At 38.6% G+C, this 25044-nt stretch overlaps 1 protein-coding gene across 2 annotated transcripts in view; it reads right to left on the bottom strand.

The window, feature by feature from the left end:
* The window catches only part of rap1aa (RAP1A, member of RAS oncogene family a), a 97651-nt gene that overhangs the window by 14714 nt on the left and 57893 nt on the right, over nucleotides 1-25044 (bottom strand). For both annotated transcript variants that reach the window (XM_073030595.1, XM_073030596.1), the window contains exons 2-5: nucleotides 20961-21044; nucleotides 10668-10736; nucleotides 5106-5162; nucleotides 2393-2533 (exon numbers count right to left, since the gene is read on the bottom strand). In XM_073030595.1, coding sequence (XP_072886696.1) covers nucleotides 2393-2533; nucleotides 5106-5162; nucleotides 10668-10736; nucleotides 20961-21017 — 324 coding nt within the window. In that variant the 5' untranslated portion in view covers nucleotides 21018-21044. The remainder of the gene's footprint in view (nucleotides 1-2392; nucleotides 2534-5105; nucleotides 5163-10667; nucleotides 10737-20960; nucleotides 21045-25044) is intronic.

Raw genomic sequence — 25044 nt, 5'->3', positions numbered from 1 at the left:
CTCAAGTCGCAGTTCTCTTGCAGACTGCATTAAGATTTTCCTGTATTCTACTGCATGATGCATGTTTCACAATAGGGATGGTGTATTCGTGTTGTGCTGTTTTTGGCTTGCGCCAAACATAGCGCTTAGTACGATAGCCAAAAGCTCAATTTGAGTTTCAATCGGACCATAGAACCTTCTAATTGACTTCAAAGTCTCCCACATGCCTTCTGGCAAAGTCAAGCCAAGATTTTATGTGAGTTCTACCCCCACCCCCCCAACAGTGGCTTTCTCTTTGCCACTCTGTCATAAAGCTACAACAGATGAAGCACACGGGCAACAGTTGTTGCATGCAGTCTCTCTCCTCCCAGCCACTGAAGCTTTAACTCCTCTTAGTCATTTCCCTCACTAGTCCCCTTCTGGCACAGTCACTCAGTTTTTGAGGACTGCCTGCTCTAGGCAGATTCATAGCTGTGCCACTGTGCCATATTCTTTTGATTTCTTGATGACTGACTTAACTATACTCCAAAGGGTGAGGAAATTTTCTTGTATCCATCTCCTGACTTGTGCTTTTCAATAATCTTTTTGCAGAGTTGCTTGGAGTGTTTTCTGTCTTCATGGTGTAGTCTTAGCCAAGATACTGACTCACCAGCAATGTACCCTTCCAGATACAAGTGCATTTTTACTATAATCAATTGAAACACCTTGACTGCACTCGTGATCTCCATTTAACTAGTTACTTGACTTCTAAAACCAATTGGTTGCATATGTCATATTGAAGGGTGGGGGGGGGGGGTGTGAATACTTCTGCAATTATTTTGTGTTTTATATTTGTAATTAATTTGTATCACTTTGCAAGGTCTGTTTGAACTTTGATACAAATGAGTCTTTTTGTTGATCAGTGTCAAAAAAAAGCCTAATTAAATCCACTGTGGTTTAGTGTTGTAAAATAATATGAAAACTTCTGGGGGGGGGGGGGGGGGGGGAGGGGAAGAGAAAGAAGGAAGTGTGATGAATAATTTTTTAATAAGCTTTGTAAGTATCCTGTTCTTATTAGTTTCCCTTTCCTTATTGGTCTTCTCTGCTTTTGATGCCATTCATTACAATTCTGTAAAGATATGTTACCATATATGATTTTTATCCATTTACCAACTTGGACTAATTTGGCTTATGGACAGCTATAAAACTGAAAATTACACAGGACAGCCTATACTTGTTTGCATTACCATGCCTTCAGCTTATTATAGTCACACACTTTTGGCAGAACTTTGCAGAATAGTAATTTCAATAATGTACCATTTCAAGTAAAGCTTAGATATGGAGGATAAAAGGAAATATCATGAAGGGAATAAATTTGCAGTGTGTTTTTTTAAAAAAGGGTCCTGCCAAATTTGAATACTCAGCGATGGTGCAAAGATCCATGACGTCTGCTTATATTATTTTCTGTTAGGATAGCAATAGATGTTACACTCACTTTAAATCTTCTATATTAAATGCTTTCAACTTCATTAGAACAAGTTATTAAAAACATCCAATTACTAAACTTAAACAGCTAAGAGACTAAGCAATTGTCTAAAACCCATTAAGAATGAGCAAATTTTGAAACCTGTCGGAAAGGTCAAATACTGACAATTTGAAAACAAGCCCAGAAAATGAAGTTGAGTGAGGAAATATACACAGAAGCACAACACAAATAATGTAAATATACTTTGACAACCTGAATCAGCATTAAAATAGCAAAAGCTTGAATTAACTTTTCAGTGCATGACAAGTGTAACAGCAAAGTCTTACATTTCCATAGGTACAAAGGAAGTGGCAGATGTATTGGCAAGATCAGAACATTATTTAGATTGGAATTAAATTGTATAGGCAAGGTAATTGGAATTATAGGGATTTGAATTAGGATTTGAAGCCAAAATGCAGAATTAGCTCAAAGATGATTATGGAAAGTTGATCCAATCTGAATTGCCACTTCCCACCAGGCATTTACTCACAATCCCAATTAGTCTTGCAATGCTAGCAGAGATGAAGATAGCACATTTGATTCCCCTCAGCCAGTGATACAAATTTTCTAATAGCTAACCCCCTAAGCATCAATCCCTGCAATACCTCATTAGACAAAGCTTGTTATACAGAATCAACTAATCCTCACTTAGCTTCTGTCTAGTAACCTATTCTCAATCCTTTACAGTTTATTAACCCCAATTTCACATGCTATAACAGTTTTCTGAAAATTTACACATACATTTATTGGATCTCCTTCAGATATTCCAAGTGGTCACAAGAGAACTCCAGAGATCATTCACCCGGTCTTTCACCTGGTCTTTCATTAATGTTTTACTTTATAAATTAAAGCTACCAGAAGCTTGAGTTGGAATACTTAATTTCAGGAGACAAAATTAAGAATACTTACATCTTCAGTGTCCTTGACTCGCAAGATCTGTTCTCTCAGGTCCTGTAAGTCATTAAACGTTGACTGTGCAGTTATTGAATATACTAGTGCAAATCCCTGGCCATTCTTCATATACAGATCTCTCATTGCTGTGAACTGCTCCTGGAATGAAAATAAAACATTTGATCAGTTTGATGATCTGCACAGGATTTCTGTTGTACCCTATATAATTCATCAGGAGCACCCAAGTGTTAATACAATTTAAAGGAAATAGGAAATGCTTTAATTTCCCATTCAGTATCTGTGCATCACTGGATACAACCATCTTTAGCAGCTGCTGGTCCTGCAGGAGGATTTCATGCGCTCTCACAAAATGTACATTACAAAATTGGAGGGAAACAGAGGGATCATTCTCATCTATTAGATGGGTGCATGCTAGCAGATGTCAACCTCCATATTTGGGATCAGAACTCCATTCTCCAGCTGTCAGGTCAGTGGTCTTGAATCTTCTATCTACTGAGAGATAGAACTACTTCAGAGAGCAAAATAAGTGGAATCTTTTGATGACTGAAGGGAATTCAGGTCACAGATGAGCTAGAACTACATCATTTGCCAACCCTATACATTGGCCACAAACTATGGTTAGAACTTAAAGCAGAGTTACAAGTTTACATCCTCAACCATCATAGCACATTTACACTTTCAATTTTTCATGTATAGCCCCAACGTTATTTATGCACATTCCTCCCATCAATCCATAAAGATTAATCCACATTCACCTGACTTACAAAGTCTTTTACTTGAACTTTTAGTTTTGAAAGTTAAATGTAAATGTCGAACACTAGCCTGATTAAACACTAGAGGGAGCCCCAGAGCTCAAGAGAGAAACAAGGCTTGGTCGTATTTTTGAAGTGTCAGCCAGACTGCAGAATTCCACTAACTTAAGGACTTAGAACAACATTTACAATGACTGCTTTCTCTCCCACCCCAAAAAATATAGTTTGAATTATCCACAATCGGAAAGTTGGACACGCTGCATCATTCACCTGGTAGGCTGATACTCTAGGTTAGGGTCCCACAACAAACCTTCATGCTTAAGATTACAGTTCTGAAGGGAAATCGGAAGAAACTCCTTTATCGTTTCTTTGGATAAATGTAGTATTTCTGCCATGGAATGCCCAAAGTTGGTGGCACTTTAAACAAGAGACTGGATATACACATCAGGGAGAAAGCACAGGATTATGTTTGTATTTTTTTTTATGGAGGAACAATGAGGGAAAGCTCAAGTTGAGCATAAAATCTTACTGTGGACTGATCAGTCCAACAACTGGCCCGTTTCTGTGCCATAATTCCATATAGTTTTTTTATTCCAAGGCTCAAACAACTTAACAGAATTTGCTAGTTTATTACTTCCGGTTGCATTTTTTTGCCGGATTTCAATATTTTAATGCAACTCAGTTTTAACATGATCACATCTCTTAATTATTCAGTTATATCATTGTTATGTGAATGAAGATTCTGGTATGGAGACCTGCAACTTTTTCAACAGAGGTATTTAATTTTATTTGGTTAAGTGCCAGATGAAGAATTTCAAAGAATTACATCATTCCCAAGATGGAATAACATTATACATTTCTGGATTCAATGCAAGTGAAATTGAATACCAAATAACAACTAACAAGTGAAAATATTATTTGCTCATAGGACACACTGAAATAACTGGGTGGCGTGGTGTCATTGGGCTAGAAGGGCCTGCTACTGTGCTATATTTCCAAACAGATAAACTGAAAATTCAAGAAGTGGACCATTTAGGATTCTCCAGTCACAAGCAGCAGCTGAATAGGCACAACATATTTTGATTACGGAACGGGGCCAATATGTAAATAAGTTGATCTTTCTAAATAAAGCAACACCAATTATCTGACATTTATTATAGTGCATCTGAGTATCACATGCAATACATACATTCATGGAAAATAAATGTAGAAAATTAATACATTTAAGACAAAGTTGCAAACATTGCTCATGTTATATAATCACATCACTACAGTCCCATTCAAATGCTTGAAGATCCATTTTACAATGTTTCACAATCTATCTGAAGGTCCTGGTGTCAGCCACTTGCAAAAACAACTTTTAGGGAGGCATGCATGTTTATGAAAATGACAATTAATATTCCATAGATGGATACATTGGAATGCTGTGGATACATTGCACATGTATGCAAGGTCAAACCATGCAATACAGCCAGGATAGATTGATACAACAAACATTGTTTCATAACGGATGGGAAAAAAAAAAATCACATCTTGGATTCATCTCATTTTGCTCACTAATGAAATTAAATTCAAATTGGGTCATTTGCAGGGTGAAACAAGACATGTAGCAAAGCCAGATTCTTTAACGTGGAAGTTGCCATGTTCCCCAATTCTGCAAATCCATCTGGATTCTTAATTACTGAAGAATTAACAATTGCTCTTCAAGACTGCACAGGCAACAAATTTCAAAGCTGAAGGCAGCATTATCAGGTCAATAATATACATCTCAGTTGTCTACCAAATTACACGTCTAACATGGTTTCTTCTAGAAAGAACAAATCTGGTTAGTAGAGAACTGAAGACTACTTTCAGAAGAACAATTAATAACAAAATGACCAATGAACAAAGAACCAATGTAATGCTACAACGATATAATAAAACTAGAAACTATTCAAATTTGTTCAAATATTTCTTACTGTTCCTGCTGTGTCGAGGATTTCAAGCATACATTGTTGGCAGTCTACTTCAACTTGCTGAAAAAGAGAAAACACATCTTAATTTAAATCTTGCATAATTAGCTACTTAATTAAAATTAATATCCTTTTAAAATATGATTTTTTAAAAGTTGTAGTCATTTATAATAGACAGGTGGATACAAATGGGTCAACTAGTGCCTCAAGTCTGCTCCAATCAGTCAGACCATGGCTGAATTGCACATCAATGTCATTTATCTCAATATTCATGCTCAACACTTCAGATTTCAGCTCCAAAAGTTACTGATTCAAATATTTAGAGTGCTGCCAGCACTTAACTGATGTGGCAAAATGTCTTCTTGATTTTAATGCTGAATTTTCTAATTTAGAGATATTATCTTCTTGATTGGGTTTCCCATTTTGATATGAGTGATTGGAATGGAAGCCATTAGGCAAGCAACTTCTTCAGAACTTAGACAAGAGACTGCAGGTGCTGGAATTTGGAGCAGGTATCTGCTGGAAGAAAGGGGTGGTGAGGAGAAGGAGTGAGGGAGGATGGATGCTGACGATGAGCGCCACCTGTAGTAGTGAAAGGAAATAGTGGATTCCAGTTAATTGGACTATCAGTTAATCAGTCAGACTTTTAAAGAAAAGTAAATCAGAGGTAGCAGCCAAGATACCCTTTTTTTTTTGTTTTGTGACACGATGCCACTTCATGTGGACAGGAGACTGTTGCTGAACAGTTTCTAACTAGTGGCAGTCATGAGCACTTGTTAGGCTGTTAGACACTGCACTATGCTTAGAATGAGCATTTTAAAATAGCGCCAGTTGCACGTTTGTGTCCAAAAAGCAATGATAATCGGCAAGAATAAAGTAACAAGACAATTCTGAACTGTTTCGCTCATTGCAGTTTCAAGAGTTCAGACTTGGAAATGCCAGAAATGACCAGGAGTGAAAATGAAACAGTTCTTAACATGTTGAAGTAACGAAACTATGAAGAATTTGAAGATATCAACAATCATCTTTAATGTTATCTTTGGTCCCCACTGAACACTCAGCTCTCACCTGTGGCTCAAGTAGCTGTTTGCATGTAACAGCAGCCACACCCCAGTACAGTTTGAACAGGCGGGATAAATCAGGTGAGGGTCAATGGCAGGTCACATACCCCAGTGAAATAGGGACAGGGACATTGTTATTCTAGTATGCAAAATCAGCTCTAGCACACTGGGCAGATGAGATCTACAATGAGATCCAATGGCCAGGAAGGTGGTTCTGCAATGCTATGTGGAGAACAAAGGGAAAACCCCAACTGTGATGTCTACTTGTAGCACTGGACTCAGACTCAAGGTTTAGAGAGTGGAACTACCCCAATGTAATGGACTTTAAAAACTCTTCCACACAAGTTTCCTGTCAGTGGATGGGGCAGGCAATCACCGTCATTGGTAGTCTTCCAATCTGTTCTGCATTTTATTTAAATAAATAATTTGTTACTCAGTTCAACAGTAGTGTCTTGTTCATATACCTTTTTAATTATTTCCATGAAACATGATGGCAAAGCAGCACAACACTATTATAACTCAGGTGTTTCAGATCTTGGAATTCAATTCTAGCACAATTCTGTAAGGAGTCTCATTCCACATCTTGTGGAATATGTGGGTTTTCCCCCCAGATGTCAAGTTTCCACTCAGTACAAAAATGTACCAGGTAGCTTACGGTAACTGGTCATTGTAAATTATCCCGTGATTGGGTTAGGTTAATCAGAGTTGTGGGTTTGCTGGGGCAACACGACTCAAAGGCCTGGAATGCCTACTCCGTGATGTATTGCTAAATAAACAAACTTTAGCTAATTGGGGCAGCCACTTAATTGAGCAAAAATGTACTATTGGTCCCAATGTGTCACAATTAACCAGAATCCACTGCATTGTCATCCAGAACTTTTGGATCTTTATTTTTAATAATTTAGTAATTCCTGTTTTGTTATGAACAAAGGTAAAATTGTGCTTTACAGCAGTTTCTTGGGAAACTAATGCAGGATTTTATTTCCCAGTTTGAACCAATTCTCTTGCTGACCATTCAGCAATTTAGGTCACGGTAATGTATAGTTAAATGAAGAACTGAGCAATTTCTGTTCCACAATGTGACATCTAACAATGTTTTATATTAGCCACCCAGGAGACTAAGATTGCCAAATTGAAGCCTAATTGTAGTTTTATGCTGTGAACTGATTAAATTCCTCAATTTACTGCTGAAATGCAGATTTAAATATTTACGGAACTGTGGAAAATTTTAATACTGTAGGTCTCATAGCAGTAACTTTTATTCTGCAGTAAACTTTGATGATAATTTTCAAACATCACTCAATGTCACATTGATTTAACTCCATTTTGAATGAAAGGTGAAAGTCACTCCAATATTTGCTGTCTGAAGTATTTTGACTTCATACTTTTGTCATTTAGTTTGCTTTTGAACCAAATTATCAGAAGTTTGAATTTGACTCCTACTAAAATAAATCTAATTGTAGCAAAGTGCCCATTACATCCATTAATAACAGCTCAAAATGGAAAGCATTAAATGTTTAAAATTTAATTTAACAGTTCCAAATGAAAAAAACTTCCCATTTAGAAAAGGGAAGTACTTATAATATTTCTGAACACTTTCATAAAGCAACATGCTTTTAAAAAAGATTGACATACAACTGGGATATGTAGAGAAGACATTACAGCCACTTTCTCATTAAATAAATTCAGCACAGAAATAACTTCAGTTGCTTTCAATGGATGTGATCAATGGGTCTGAAGGACACGGGTAATTTTGGGTTGCTTTGTGAAGTCTCTTCTTAGGCTCTCGGGCTACTGAGAGAACAGCAGTCTCAAGTTTCCTGAGATCACTAGTTAATAATGAAGATTAGAGGCAGCTCTCAAAAACAGATGGCTGCTGATATAGTAATAAAAAAATAACTATTTCTGTGTTAATCATAATGTGATCAAATAGTGACACAGCATACACACTCCAGTTGGAGGATTAAAGGATCAAGATCTATGTAAGTTCTGTAACAGCAGAATACAATAGACCCACACTATGCATTGTTTTCTCAACCCTGCAACAAATCAAATTTGCAAGAAGAATGCTTAGTTTTCTGAAAATTTTAGGAAATCATAAACAAGACAAGAAATAATGAGAATTGGGATAGGTGGAAAGTTGGGAACATGGGAAGAAAACGTGCACAAACAGGCTGGAACAAATGTTCCATGTGCAATGCTTATAAATTTCTATGTAATAAAGGACAGCGAGATTGAAAACCTCAGCAATTTCTTCAATCAAGCAAATTTCAAATGCAATTTGCTGCATTCTCACTTGCTCATTCCTGATGAGATTAAAATGTTTTGTTTTTAAAAAAGATTGATTTCTTCATATCTTGAACTGCATATTAAAAATCTCCATCCTTGACTGCAGACTAATTGAGTAAAATACACTGCAAACCCATTGGCCCAAAGCTGTTCCACCATTCCATCATGGCTAATTTCCCCCCACCCCCTCCCACCGACTGACTTCTTCCTTATTGCTATAACCCGATGTCCTTACGAAGGAAGAACTTCCAACTTTCCTTTAGTACTTGGAGAACAAAATTTAAAAAATTGTGTCCTGACGAAGGACCAAAACGTAGACAGTGCTTCTCCTTATAGATGCTGCCTGGCTGCTGTGTTCCACCAGCATTTTGTGTGTGTTGTTTAAAAAATTTAAGGTGACACTATAAAGTTGCAGTGGTGAATAGAATCAACTTGATTACCGGTACTTATTGACAAATGGAGCAGAGTGCATAAAGCTCAATGCACTGGAACTACTGGGAATGAGGATGGACTAGATGACAAAGTGGTCTGTGCTGTATCAACAATCACCATCCCCTCCTCTATATTATTGTAAAATGCTAAATTTTAGTCAAGCCTTCGTAGTTAAGGGTGCAACTCCCAGCTATCTTACTGGATTTTTAAATTTAAGAAAGTGTCACTTGCAAAAGTGAAGTAGGCAAGATTTGGGATCAAAATTTATCTATAATCGTGTCTCATCTCTACATAGATTTAAAGAACCTGATCCGAGGAGGATATGGACCAATGCAGAAAAATCAGATTAGCATAGATGGACTTGTTAGTCAACATGGATGAGTTGGGACAAAGGGCTTGTTTTTAATGTTGTACTTTGCAACAGTTGCACATACTGAGTGGTTTAAATGCAAAACCTTTCAAGGCATTTTAGGCAAGCACAAAATGAAAGAGCCACAAGAATGGATAGCTGATTAAATACTTGGTCAAAGCAGTGGGCTTATTGAACATGTTTTATCTTCTCTCCACATTCTTAACATCAGAAAGGAACGAAAGCTAAAATCTTCGTGCTGAAAAACTGGGAACGAACAGAAAAAAAGGGCCAAAGGAACAAGGTGGTGGTTAGCATCAGAGATTAGAGGGAGAATCAAGGCAACAAGTCAGCAAAAGTAGGACCAAATTTAAGGCAATAAGTGCAAAATTTATGGCAGCAAGCACTGGGGAGAAGAGACGGAGTGAACATACAGATAACTTATAACAGCGCAGTAGGGTTTTGGATAGTTCTGTGCAAAGCAAGAGCAGATTTATTTTGAGTTGGTAACAATGATCAGTGGAATGGATACAGTTTATATGAATTTCAGTAAAGCTTTAGATAACATCCCATATGGGTCTCAACCTTTCGGGCAAGTCACCATTGCATCAAATTGGATCAAAAAGTCAGCTTGGTATTAGGAGACAAGGGTGATGGCAGAGATTTGTTTTTTGTTCAAAGATTAAGCAAAGATCAGAGGTGCTGGTCTGATGAGTAGTCTTGGGCTACACGGTGAAATAAACTTGAGTTGCGAACAAAGGGAAAATATAAGTCTCCTGACACCAATCACCTTGCCTTAAAGGGCAGCATACTGACAAAGTCCAAGAGCTACTAAATTGATTCAGCAATCTATTTGACCTACAACTGCAATGAACACTGCTAAGAAAAGCAAACCTAGCTTATCCAGTCTCTCCTAAATGCTGAAATATTCCACCACTGGCAACATCCTGCTGACTCATCAGCACTGTTCTGGGATTTTAATTCATAAACTATTCAGGAAATTCTAATTGTTTAACTTGATACATTCCTCATCAAATCAAGCCTACATTTTAACATGTATCAATTTTATCCTGTTAGGGGAGACTGAGCTCCTCTTTATCAAACAGGAGGTTGTTTCAATTTCTCAGTCTACCTTGCCATGATCCTTGCATCTTTTGTCTACTGGCACTGCCCTTTCCATAGCTATTATTTTGTATTGTTGTATTTCTGTTTGCACTACCATGATGTACATATGTTTTCCAATGATTTGTACGGATGGCAAAGTTTTCCCACCATCTCAGTACATATGATAATAAACTTGCTAAATGTTTTGCTGTGTTAAGTGCAATAAAATACAAAAATTGGCATTGCTGCCATTCAGAGAGGAAGATCACATGTACACACTTCTCAATCTCCCCCCCCCCAAACCCCAACCAAATACATACTACCAAATCTCACCTTTCTGTAGGAGTCTTCTATTGTTGGGTCATACTTTTCAACAAATATTCCCTGAACAAACTGTACAGTCTGAAAGAAATAAAAACAATTTTAATGAGCGCTAATATTATTGCAAATAAAACAATAGTCTAATCTCAGTTGGAGCAGAATATACCTAGGAATGGAAGGAAAAGCCTGGAGGGAAAATTAACATGAGTAGCACCTTACCTATTTAGACTTAAAAGTTCATGTTCTATTGGCCTATCATTGCTCCAGTTACAAAACCAAAGTACAGGTTAGTAAATCCACAGAAAAGGATCAAAAATTCATTCAACTCGTAAGTGCTCTGTTATGTTCATTATGCTACTATCAGGCTCTAGAGATTATAAAGCAGAATATAAGTAATGGTTTAAAAGCCTAAAATAAAAGGGCATGATGGCTATAAGCAAGCTCCAATGTAAAATTTTCAAATTCAAATCTAAAAGATTGAATACATCTTGCATAGGTTAATCATCTGCATTGGACGGGAGCTTTCCCAATCCAGAAAATCTAAACTACAATTTGCTAATGGCAAATACTAACATCACAAATTATTCATGAAACTTTACTTTTCAAAGTGACTCCTGGTTTATGATAAACTTGAAGTTAAAATCTAGCAATGTTATTTGAATCACACTGGATCAAACATGAAGTATCAAAGGTAACAGATCTGTGTAAAATTATTACATAGAAACATAGAAAAACCACAGCACAATACAGGTCCTTCGGCCCACAAAGCTGTGCTGAACATTACCTTAGAAATTACCTAGGGTTACCCATAGCCCTCTACTTTTCTGAAGTCCATGTACCTGTCCAGGAGTCTCTTACCTCCACCACTGTCGCTGGCAGCCCATTCCACGCACTCACCGCTCTCTGCATATAAAAAAAAACTTACCCCTGACATCTCCTCTGTACCTGCTTCCAAGCCCTCGTGCTAGCCATTTCAGCCCTGGGAAAAAGTCTTTGACTATCCACACAATCAATGCCTATCATCTTATACACCTCTATTAGGTCACCTCTCATCCTCCATCACCCCAAGGTGAAAAGACCGAGTTCACTCAACCAATTCTCACAAGGCATGCTAGCCAATCCAGGCAACATCCTTGTAAATCTTCTCCACACACCCTTTCTATTGTTTCCACATCCTTCCTGTAGTGAGGTGACCAGAACTGAGCATAGTACTCCAAGTGGGATCAGACCAGGGTCCTATATAGCTGCAACATTACCTTTTGACTCTTAAACAATCCCACGATTGAAGGCCAATGCACTGTATGCTTTCTTAACCAGAGTCAACCTGTGCAGCAGCTTTGAGTGTCCTATGAACTCAGACCCCAAGATCTTCATTCCTCCACACTGCCAAGAGTCTTGCCGTTAATGCTATATTCTGCTATCATATTTGATCTACCAAAATGAACCACTTCACACTTATCTGGGTTGAACTCCACCTGCCACTTCTCAGCCCAGTTTTGCATCCTATCAATGTCCCACTGTAATTTCTGACAGCCCTCCACATTATCCACAACACCCTCAACCTTTGTGTCATCAGCAAATTTACTAACCCATCCCTCCATTTCCTCATTCAGATTGCGTTATAAATAAAACAAAATGCTCTGCAAATGCAGCTCAATTTTAGTGAACTATGACCAATATAATCTGCTGATAAACAACACTTTTCCTCAGATCTGTAGGGGCTGCTTTTTCCAGGTCACAGCTTATTTGGCTTACAAGTGGAAAACCTGCTTGAAAGCAGGGCATGTTGGCTCAGATAATATTGCCCATCTCAAAGCAAATTTTTCATTTGTGTGCAAAAATTACATTACAAATTGTTAGATACACAGACAGGAACAGGGATGCCTTCTTGTAGAATCAGGCACACAAGTCAAAATGGATCAAAAATCAACAGTAATATCTAGCCTGAATACCAGTGCAATAGAATTCAACTCAAATTGTACAGAACAGATGATTTTAGCTCACTTCATCAGAAGAGCTGATGAAAACATAAATTCCAGAATACTACCAGAATTTAAGCAATTGGTGTTCAAAATCGCAGCACTTTTAAAAATTCAGCAAATTACCGTAGATTCCGGATTATAAGCCGCTACTTTTTTCCCACATTTTGAACAGCTTTGAACTCTGCGGCCTTTAATCCAGAGCAGCTAATACATGGTTTTTTTTCATGCCGCCTCATAAACATTTTGCCTCGTAACAGTAGACCAATAAAATTGATGAGTAGTTCACAGAGGTCCAATGAAATTGTACGATAAATCAAGCGCACTTTCACAATTAAATTATTGTAAATCAGTCATTTGTACTCACCCTCATCAACATGGAAAACACTCGAAGAAAAGCATTGTGCTGCCTTTATGGCAGTTACTTAGTTTATAATATTTTCGCTTAGTAATTCATTTGTTAGTTAAAGTTAGAAGTGTTTTAACTATATTTGTTTTCTGTACTACATCCCGGGATGCTATGAAGTCACACCCGGTTTCGCCGCGTCTTGTGGGATACCGGTTTGCGATAAACGGGAAGGTGGGGGCATTACGCGAGCGCATCAGACCCGAGCGCATCAGACCCGAGCGCATCAGACCCGAGCGCATCAGACCCGAGCGCATCAGACCCGAGCACATCAGACCCGATCGTGTTACGCGAGCTCATCAGACCCGAGCGAAAACGCTGCTTTTAAGTTAAAGGCGATCAATAACTTTTCCTGGTAGGCTGCAGTATATATATTTTTACCAGTCGCTAGGAGATATTGGAATGTTGTTCGTGCTGTTCAGTAAAAAAGTATATGCAACGTAATTTGTGTTACCGATACGTATGTATATTTAAAAGTAGCCGTATTACAGGCACGGTTCGAAAAAAAGCATTTGCAATATATATTTGTTTGTTACCATATGGATTTAATTAAAAGTTAAAAAATCCTCACGTGTAATATCTTTCTGTGTAAATATCTCATATTACAACGTGGGACACCTGTGGCCGAAAATCCGGTGCGGCCTTTACAATTAAAAAATTGATTTTATTTCTAAAATTAGAGCCAGCGGCTTTTAATCAGGTGCGCTCTGTAGTCCGGAATCTACGGTAAACAATGTACAATCAAGCAGGTGTGGTGTGTGGCCAAGTGGTTAAAACATTGGACTAGCGATCTGAAGGTCGTGAGTTCAAGCCCCAGCCGAGGCAGCATGTTGTGTCTTAAGCTAGGCACATTGCTCCAGTCCACCCAGCTGAAAATGGGTACCCGCAAAATACTGGGGGTTAACCTCGCGATGGACTGACAGCCTGTGGGTGGGGCTTGTACCCTCAGTCACTTCACGCCATGGTAACTGGCATGAGAACCAGCCTGATGGGCCTATAATGCTCAGGACAGACTAACTTTAACTTAACAATCAAGCAGGAAGCACTGGTATCTTCATGGGTGGGAAACTGACATCCAACCATCTAGAATCAGGCTTAAAATCACTAACATGCAGTGCCTACAATATGTATTCCCCCCACCCCTTGGAAGTTTTCATGTTTAATTTTTTACAACACTGAATCACAGTGGATTTAATTTGGCCTTTTTGATACTGAAAAAGACTTGTGTCAAAGTAAAAACATATCTCTACATAGTGATCTAAATTAATTACAATATAAAACACTGCAGAAGTTTCTTTAATATGACACAGCAAATCATCACTGGTGCAGCCAATTAGTTTTAGAACCCACATAATTAAATAGAGATCACATGTGTAGTCAAGGTGTTTCAATTGATTATAGTCAAAATACACCTGTCTCTGGAAGGTCCAACTGCTGGTGAGTCAGTATCCTGGCAGAAACTACACCACAAAGACGAAAGAACACTCCAAGCAACTCCACAAAAAAGGCTATTGAAAAGCACAAGTCAGGAGATGGAGACAAGAAAATTTCCATGTCACTGAATATCCCTTGGAGTACAGTTAAGTCAATCATCAATAAATGAAAAGAATATGGAACAGCTGTAAGTCTGCCTAGAGCAGGCAGTCCTCAAAAACTGAGTGTGCCAGAAGGGGATGAGTGAGGGAAGCCACCAAGATATCTGTGACAAATCTGGAGGAGTTACAAGCTTCAGTGGCTGAGATGGGAGACTGCATGTACAACAACTGCTGCCTGGGTGCTTCACCCGTCGCAGCTTTATGTGAGAGTGGCAAAGTGAAGGCCACTGATGAAAAGACCAGACATGAAATCTTGACTAGAGTTTGCCAGAAGGTACGTGGAAGACACTGAAGTCAGCTGGAAGAAGGTTCTATGGTCTAATGAAACCAAAAGCCTCAGAATAGAGGGCCGTCCATTTAGATCAGTGATGGAGGAATTTCTTTAACTCAAGGGTAGTGAATCTGTGGAATTCAATACAACAGATAGCACTGGAGGCTCCCTGAGTGACTATCTTGTCCATTCATTCCTCTCCACTGATCTCCCTCCTGGCACTTATCCTTGCAAGCAGAACAAGTGCTACGCCTGTCCCTACACACCACCTTCCTCACCACCATTCAGGATCCCTAACAATCCTCGAGGTGAGATGACACGTTAGCTGTGAGTCTGTCGGGGTTACCTACTGTATATCAGTGAGATCCAATATAGATTAGGAGACTGCTTCGCCGAGCACCTATGTATGCTCCATCTGCCAGAATAATTGGGATCTTCCAGTGGTCACCCACTTTAATTCCACTTCCCATTCATATTCTGAAATGTCGGTCCATGGACTCCTCTACTATTACAATAAGGCCACACTCAGATTGGAGGAGCAATACCTTATATTCCATCTGGTTAGCCTCCAACCTGGTGGCAGGAACATGGATTTCTCAAACTTCCAATAACAGGCCCCCCCCCCCCGCCCCCAGTGTCTTTCTATTCTGCATCCCCTTTTCTTCCCCACACCTTATCTCCTTGCCCTCTGGTACTCCCCCCCCCCCCCCTTTCTTTCTTCCATGGCCTTCTGTTCTCTTATCAGATTCCCCCTTCTCCAGCCTTGTATCTTTCACCAACCAACTTCTCTCACCACAGGAGCCCTTGAGGGCTGTGTACCCTTTACTCCCTATATACCCATGACTGTGTCGCCACCCACAGCTCTAATCTGCTAATTAAAATCTAATTTAATCTGCTAATTAAATTTGCCAATGACACTACATTGAATGGCCTAATCTCAAAACAATAATGAGGTAGCCTACAGGGAAGAAGTCATTTCTCTGACACAGTGGTGTTAAGAAAACAAACCTCTCCCTCAATGTCGCAAAAACAAAGGAGCTGGATGTGGATTACAGGAGGAATGGAGACAGGCTATTGACATCAATAGATCTGGGGTTGAGAGGGATGTTCCTCGACATCCACAACACCAAGGGCTTCACGTGATCTGTACACACCATCTGTGTGGTGAAAAAAGGCACAACAGTGCCTCTTTCACCTCAGACAGTTGAAGTTTGGTATGGGCCTCCAAATCCTAAAAACTTTCTACGGGACACAACTGAGAGCACCTTGACTGGCTGCATCACTGCCGAGTATGGGAACTGTACCTCCCTTAATTGCAGGACTCTGCAGAGAATGGTGCAGACATCCCAGCACATCTGTAGTTGTGAACTTCCCATGATTCAGGACATTTAGAAAGACAGGTGTGGAAACAAAAAGGCCCGAAGGATCATTAGAGACCCGAGTCATCCCAACCATGGTCTATTCCAGCTGCTACCATCTGAGAAACAGTACCGCAGCAAAAAACGCCAGGATCAACAGGCTCCAGGACAGCTTCTTCCACCTGGCCATCAGACGGATTAATTCACACTGACTTGAGTGTACAGCTATGTTACATTGACTGTTTTAGTTATCATAAATTATAAATTACTATGATTGCACATTTAGACAGATGTAATAAAGATTTTAGTCATGTATGTGAAGGATGTAAGAAATAAAGTCAATTCAATTCTCAGCTCTTTAGTTGCCCCTCCCCATTTTACCTATCACCTTGTTTCTTCCTCCCCCCTCGCCCCCACCTTCTTAAACATCTTTTTTCTCCAGTCCTGATGAAGGGTCTCAGCAAGTCCATTGTACTTTTTTCCATAGATACTGCCTGGCCTGCTGAGTTCCTTCAGCATTTTGTGTGTTGGTTGAAAGTGCTCTTAAGTACTAATTTAAAATAACATTAAAATACCCCTTTCTTATCTGGCAAGTGGCTTATAAACATTATGAGGGCTGTAGACAAAACTGCACATCTTGATATGGTGTTAATAAAACTTCAAATTAGTTGCTGGAACAGTACCAAATCATTAATAATGCACAGATAGTAGCTCTCAAATTCATTCCTATTAGAGAATTCTAACAGCCATTACAAAACTGATTCAGTTGATAACACAACCTACAATACTTAAATCAAGAAAGGTTAGCAAAAGAGCTGCATTAATCTGCGTCTCTGATCATGATACACAGGTTTAATAGGAATTGGAATAATTTAGGTCAGTTCAGGGAGCAAATGGAAGAGAAAGGATAAATGTGAAACCACCCATGCCTGAACACTGCCCAGTTACCCTAGTTAGAATAACAGTACATGGTTGGATGCAGAATGAAGAAATGCTCAACTATTTGATGTTTCCCTTAGAAGATAGCAAATAAAAGATTTGCTCATCAGCAGTGCTTACCTATGCTTTTCAACCATGGTTGTTTAAGTGAGAATTAATTTCTGTTTTTCTAATCCCTTCAATTTCAGTACTCGCCCATTCAGGGCAAGCACAGTTGACACAGAAAGGGCAGGAAAGGAAGAAAAATTATAAAAGCAATTTAGATTAGTGGTCAAAGGCAGAGTTAATTAGGAACCAAAAAGGAGATTCACATAGCAGATGCAGCAGGGAGGGATGCCAAAACAAGCACCTCCATCAGCTTTCCCCAGCTGCAGACAATGTAAATGGAAAGGAAGTGACAATAGTGAAGGTTTGGAAGTCCTTAAGGTAGGAAATTCACCAGTGTTCATGTGGATATATCCTTCATTGCAGAGGAAAGTGAAGACAGAAGCAGCTCCACTTTGTTTGTTGTTTGCTCCCAAAAGACCAGAGAATTCAGTATCAGATTTTTAACCACCGACGTATGTTGTGAAATGTATTTTGCGGCGATAGTGCAGTGCAATACATAGAAATTACTACAAGTTACAAAAAAGTGCAGAGTTGTTTGTGGATCATTAAATCTGAAGGCAAGGGAAGATGCTGTTCCTTAAACATTGAATGTGGATCTTGAGGCTCCTGTACCTCCTCCCTGGTGTTAGTATTAAGAGGGCATGTCCTGCATGGTGAAGGTCCTCAATCATTGAGGCACCGCCTCTTGAAGATGCCCTCAATAGTGGGGAGGGTTGTGTTCCAGGTTGAGATTACAGAGTCTACAGCTTCTTTCAACCCTGCACATTGGAGCCTTCATACCAGGTAGTGAAGCAACCAGTCAGAAGCTCTCCACCGTACAGTGGTAGCAATTTGCTAGCGTTTGGTGACATAGAAAAACCTCCTCAAAATCTTAAGTATAGCCACTGGCATGCCTTAGACATGATTGCATCAATGTCGCGGGCCCAGGCTATAACCTGACATTTGAAGCCTAGGTACTTTAAGATGCTTGCTCTTTCCACCACTGACCCCACAATAAGGAGTGGTGTGTTCTCATTACTTACTTTTCCTTGAGTCCACAATCAAATTACCTGGTCTTGCTGATGTTGAGTGCAAGGTTGTTGTTGCAACAATACAACCAGCCCATTTCACTCCTATACACCTCACTGCTATCTAAGAGTCTGCCAACAGTAATCAGCAAATTTATAATGGCATGAGCTGTGCCTAGCCAGAGTCCGGTTATAGAGAGGGTAAACTGGACTAAACATACATCCTTGCAGCATGTTTGCACTGATTGTCAATAAGATGTTATTACAGATCCACATTGATTGTGGTCGCCCAATTAGGAAGTCAAGGATCCAGTTGCAGAGGGAGACAGAGGTCAAGGTTTTGAGGCTTGTTGTTTAATACTGAAGGGACGGTGTTAAAAACACTGAGCAGTAATTGACAAACAGCAGACTGATGTATTGCTCTTGTCCAAGTGCTCCAAAACCAAGTGTACAGACAGAACATGTGTCTGCTGTAGACCTGCCATGCGCCATGCAAAATGCAATGGGCCCAGATCCTTACTCAGGCTAGAGTTAATTCTAGCCATGACCAACCTCTCAGAGCACTGCATCACAGAGTGCTACCAAATGATATTTGTTTAAGCATCTCATCTTGCTCTTCTTGGGAAATATGACTGAAGTTCATTCGAAGCAGGTGGAAACTTCTGACTACAGCAATGAGAGACTGAATATGTCCTTGAACACCCCAGCCAGCTGGTCATCACAGTACTCTACACTCTTGAGAAATGTTAAGATGTTAGAATACCTCAGACAGACCACAGGACCACCAGATACTGTGTGGATTCACACACAGTTATTCTCCTTTCCAAATTGTGCAATAACGACATTGAGCTCATTGGGGAGTGAATGCATCATTGTCATTTATGTTAGGTTTCACCTTTCGAAAGTAATGGTATGCAAACTCTGCCACAGCTGCAGTGAATCCAACTGTTTTAAACTTCTCATGGAATTGCTTTTTCACCCTCATGATAACCTACCATAAATCATACCTGGACTTCTTGTATGGTCCTGGATTGCCAGTATTAAACAACACATAAGTGGCCCTCAGCAGACTGAATCTCTTGTTTCATCCAGGGCTTCTGGTTTGAGCATGTTTGCGAAAGCAGACATTCATCCATACAAATCTAGAGGTCTGCAATGACTGTGGCATATTCAGATCCAAAGACGAGTCCTTGAATATGGTTCAATCCATTAATTCAAAGCAATCCTGTAGGTGATATCTGCCTAACTGCTGGGAGTAGAAGCACAGCCAGGTGATTAGACTTGCCAAAGTGCAGGCGCAGGTTGGCACTGCAACTGTTCTTGATGGTAGTGTAACAGTGATTAAGCATGTTAGCTCCTGTGATTCCACAGATGACATGGTGGTAGCTTGCCACAGCCTTCTTCAGGCTAGCCTGGTTGAAGTCCTCTGCAGTGATCAGGAATCCATCAGCGCACACACTGTCTCATGACTGCTGATCATGGTACTCAGTTCCTTTAGTGCCAGCTTGACATTTACCAAAGGTGGAATATTCAATGCAACCAGGATTGAGAACTTCCTCAGTCACTTTAGTAAGTATAAGCTAAGATGGATGTCATCATGGATATTCAAATAAGAACTGATTTTAACAAGTAGAGTTCTTTGAAGCAAATTGTGTAACGGAAGTGCAGCGAGTGTCAGAAATAGTTTCAGTAGTATCTTGTTTGAGTAATCAACTGCTCTTTTAGTGTGGGCACAGAGCATTTTTATAGAAAATGCAAAATGTCATCTCAGAGAACAAACTAAAAAATTGGCAAACATAGCAGATGAATCTTAATTCAATAATAGTGTATTAAGGCAGATAGTGGCATAATATTACCGTATACAATTTTAAAACTAAGATCCAAACTGTATCAGCATATCTTTGAATGCTACAGGAAAAGTCAAAGATAAAGATAAACAAACAAATGGAATACAAAAAGCAATTTATGCAAAACTCTGGCAAAGCACTGTTTTACATCCCAGCTGGGATAAAGCATTCAATTCTGTCAAACCCTTGGAGTTCAAAAGAGATTCAGTTGAATGGGACCAGGGAAAAGCATTTATGTCTGCCGGGAGGCCTGCTTAAAAAGAGGAAGGCTTGATTTGTGTTCATATAGATTCATATAGAATAAATAAGATTAAATGTTTTCAAGTACAAAAGGTTGGTAACCAGACATCAAATAAGAGTTAGACATGGCATGAAAATTTGAAAAGGGTATGATCTAAAATACGCTTTCTGAAAAGGCAGTGAACATTAATTCACTTGCTACTCAAAGGTAAAAATCTACAGGTATAATTGGGAAAAATAGAGTAGAACTTGTCTACTGAACAGCTAACTCAAACAGAAGGATACAAATAACTTCCTTTGCCTTGCCATTTTAGAATATGCAATACTGATAGGAACAAGGGCTTGTACAAGTTACATCTATCTGATGGACTTGGACAGGAAACTACAGGGGAAGGGAATAAAATACAAGCAAACCTGGAGTCAGAAGCTCAGCTCAGTCACATGGAAAACTACCATTAGTGAAAGTAACATCACAATTTTCCAAATACTCCCATTGTGCATTGGAATAAGCATAGGATAATTCTGGACTATTTTAGCTCTGTTATTCATACTCACCAATGCAGACTTTCCCACACCCCCTGAGCCAAGGACAACCAGTTTGTATTCACGCATCCTGTGACGTTGCTAAACAGCGTCACTCTGAAAAAGAAAAAGTCTGCTTAGAAAAGTATGCTATTCACTTTGTATTACAGCACATGCAAAGTTTTAAAATATGGATTCTTCTCCTCAAACCTCACCACTTTTGAAGTTCCAATCATATAATAATGAGTAAACTTAATCTCATTGGCAGTAAAGCCCATGGTGACATTAAAAGGTAGTACTTTTGAATGGGAGTTTCTTATCCCATAACATCATAGTTTATCAAACATAGTTTATCAAAGAACTGTTGCACAAAACCAAAAGGTGACTGAAAATGCATCTTCATCTATGTGGTTGAAATTAATGTAAGTCTTAATATTTTAATCCATGAAGTCATGTTTGACAATCCAATTACTACGTTTAAAATCTATGTACTTGAGAGTATGCCTTTTATAGAGCCTGTTACTTAAAGCTCAAGGCAAGCCAACAGTAGCTGCTCAGTTATTTTATCATTATGAGACAGCTACAATCTCTTGATACTAACAATGCTACAATGTCAAGCAAAAGGCACATGCTAGATAAAATGCAAGATAGTTGATAACAAGCACCTGAGGACTAAATAGAAAAATAGAAATCAGAAGACAATCTGCCCCAGAACTGCAAGCAGATCAATCGTGTCAGATTTGCCAGACTGTAAAAGCTTACACTGCTTTTCAAAAAAAAACCCACCACACTGGTGTAAAATGATTAGCCATATGTTAGCAGATTCTTGCTTGGAGGAAAATTGCAAATCCGGGTTACATTTCACTGGATAAAGCATGGAGGTGGCTGAACATGGCAATGAAGATAAAGCCAAAAATTAATACCATCTTTTTAAAGATTAAAAACTAGCAACCAACATTATTTAATTACCCCAGAGACCAGACGATTATAATTACATGCAGAACCCTCAAATCAGCATCTCATAGATATACCGCACAAATGTAGCATTATAAACATGTTAGTCTTGTGCATTAATATGCAAAATCCAAACGATCTGTACAATGGTTAAAAATTAATCTCAGGTAGTATATGGTGACATGTATGTACTTTGATAACAAAATTTACTTTGAACTTTGTACAATGGAAAGAACATTGCTCAGGATTAATTCTTCCTCAAGCAACTTACACACTTATGTACATTTTGCATAAAAAATGATGACAGCTAACCACTCTGGATTTGGTAACCAGCACAACAAAATGCATGCTTCTCATCACATTCTGGAGCAGTCCACTTCATATCCAGGAAGCTATCAGCATAACCTATTGAAAGTGCTGTGCACACAGGCTTTTCTGAAAATACAATTCATCATTTACAGCTATAAAATGCGCTTGACCTGGCATAGTACATTTCCTAGTGATGTAGCTGACTGAATAACCAATATAATACTTAGGTCAATATATTGAAGAATTTTGCTCTGTTAACATACCAAACACTGCCAAATGGATTGGAGATGACAGTTGCAGAGACCTTAGAAATGTAATTTAAGGTAAAATGAGGAAATATTTTCACAGTTGAGAGGATGGGAAATCCAATGCAATAACTTTTGCAAAGAAGTGGCAAAGTTAATGGATAATTCCTTTCTATGATCCTGCTTGAATGTCACATGAAAATGCATTAATTCAAACTTATCCCACAATCAAGGCTAATCCTCTTTTACAGCAAAAATACATGTAGGTAACAATCTGCAAAGATGAAACACTGCTCGTCAACCTCTTGGTCTTTGAAAGACAAAGACATAACATACTTGATAAGGTGACAAAATTAGAAGTCATATAGTTTAATGATAATACTGCATGGCTCTTGGGTTCATGGCAGTTCAAGTTTGACCACTTCATTATATGTTTGAGACTTCAACTCAAATGATTCCCTCATGGTCCCAGTGTGTAGGTCTGTCCTTAAACTTAATTCACACTTTTCAGACCAATCATTTTCCTTGTTTCACAAAGTGGAAATTTACAACACATTATGGTTGAGATTTTAGAAGTTAAACCTGCTAAGCAGTAAGTCACTAAAATTAATGAAATCAAGATAACATATTTGCAAGCCACAGCTGTACACACAAGGTTCCTGGTTTTTCTGTATATTACACAATGGACAAATTAAGTCAAAATTAAAATTCATTAATTTCAATATGTTCAAATCACAATTTTGAAATTCTTAAAACATTTCAAACTGGTTCAAGTCTTCCACTATAACCTCTGGATTCCAGTCTTTTTCTGCACTGTAGAACAGTTAGTTGTTCCGCTCAACTTCCTACCCTACAATTCAAACAATTGTTTAAAAAACCTTTATGGAAATGCATCCCCTCCTGAAAATTTCAAGCAGCTAATACTTTGCAGTGAGCAGGGACAAGATAATCTGCTCAAAATTCACAGCGAGAAGGAAAAAAATGTTGTGATACGGCTTGGAATAAACAATGAATTGCTGTTTACATTCTACAAGCCAAGTCTTGGCTAACCCAATGAACAGATCAGCTTTTTCAATAAAAACAATGACATCACTCACCAATTATCTTCGATTGTACAGTAACCTCTTAACAAAAGTTATTTCCATGTAAGGTCATAAAACAAAAACTACACAAGTAGGAGTCAGGGAAGGAAAGAGTACTCTCACCATTTTGTTCCTACATATAATCCATTTTACTATTTTTGAAGCTGTTGGTATTAAAACTCAGTCATTACCAAAATTATTTTTAAATGTGAAGGTCTAGGATGTATGAACCTTTAAATTACATTGCTACTTTTGCTTAAGAAATGTCCAGTTCAAACAAAATCTAGTCATGAGGTTGCCAAACTATAATAAAAACACCAGGAAAAGGGACAGTCCAGGGCTGGGGGATGGCAAGAGAAATGAGGGCAAGGAAAACAATATTTACTTTTTCCCAACTGGAATCCTATTAAAATGAACCTCTGCCACTGAATGGCTCCAGAGGAAGTTACTACTGGGTAATATGAAAGTTCACAAAAGCACAGATTTAAGAGTTAAAGCTTCTTCCATGGACTGAAGTTAGATGCCCAGATCTTCTTGGATTAAGTATTCAAATAAATTACAGCAGTAGCCTCCCCCTCCCCAAATAGAATATTTTAATCTCAATTACAGATATAACTTGCTGTAAATTGTATTCAGCAAACAATTTTGGCACAGAAGCTTAACAAATTAAGGCACAATATTTGCATAAAGAGCAAGGGAATTCATGAACTAAAGAACAAAAAATAAGAGTACCAAGTAAGAGTCTGGTCCACTGCTCACAGCTGATCTAAGCTGGCTTCACCTCTTCTGTCCCAATTCCCCATAACATTTAAAAGATTGAGGAATTGGGGGTTATTTAATTCCACCTTAGATATGTTTAACGTTCTGGCCTCCAACGCACTTAGGTAGTGAATATGGAATGCTCTGCCCCAAGGGACGAAACTCTTATTTTTAACAATATTCTTTTTTTCCACAATTGCCACACTTCTAACAATATAACATCAGGATCTTGTGTTTCAATACGGTTATCCTCAGTTTTCTAAACTCCCAAGAATACAGGCATAAATACAAGCTTCTTAATAGGGTCACTCACTCATCTTCGAAATAACCTGATCTACTTGATCTCCAATCCCATTACATCCTTTCCAACAAAATGGCTGAGATCAAAACCATGAACAATATTCAAGGTGTAGCCTCACCAACATCTTGTACAACTAAAACTGCCCAATTCTTAAATCTCAATCCTTTTGCAATAAAAAGGCCAAAATGTAGTTTGTCCTACTTTTTGGATCTGTCAGCTAACAATTTGAGCATTAGAACTTCTACATACAGTTGCAAGAAAAAGTTTGTGAACCCTTTGCAATTACCTGGTCTTCTGCATTAATTACACTTAAAATGTGATCTGATCTTCAACCAAGTTGCAATAATAGACACAATCTGCTTAAACTAATAACACAAACAGTTGTACTTCTCATCAGTACTGAGTACACCATTTAAACAATCACAATCTAGGTTCAAAAACGTATGCAAACCTACAAGACCACAAGA

The sequence above is a fragment of the Hemitrygon akajei genome, chromosome 27, assembly GCF_048418815.1.
Source record: "Hemitrygon akajei chromosome 27, sHemAka1.3, whole genome shotgun sequence".
Lineage (NCBI taxonomy): Eukaryota > Metazoa > Chordata > Chondrichthyes > Myliobatiformes > Dasyatidae > Hemitrygon > Hemitrygon akajei.
This window is presented reverse-complemented; position numbering and strand designations above follow the sequence as displayed.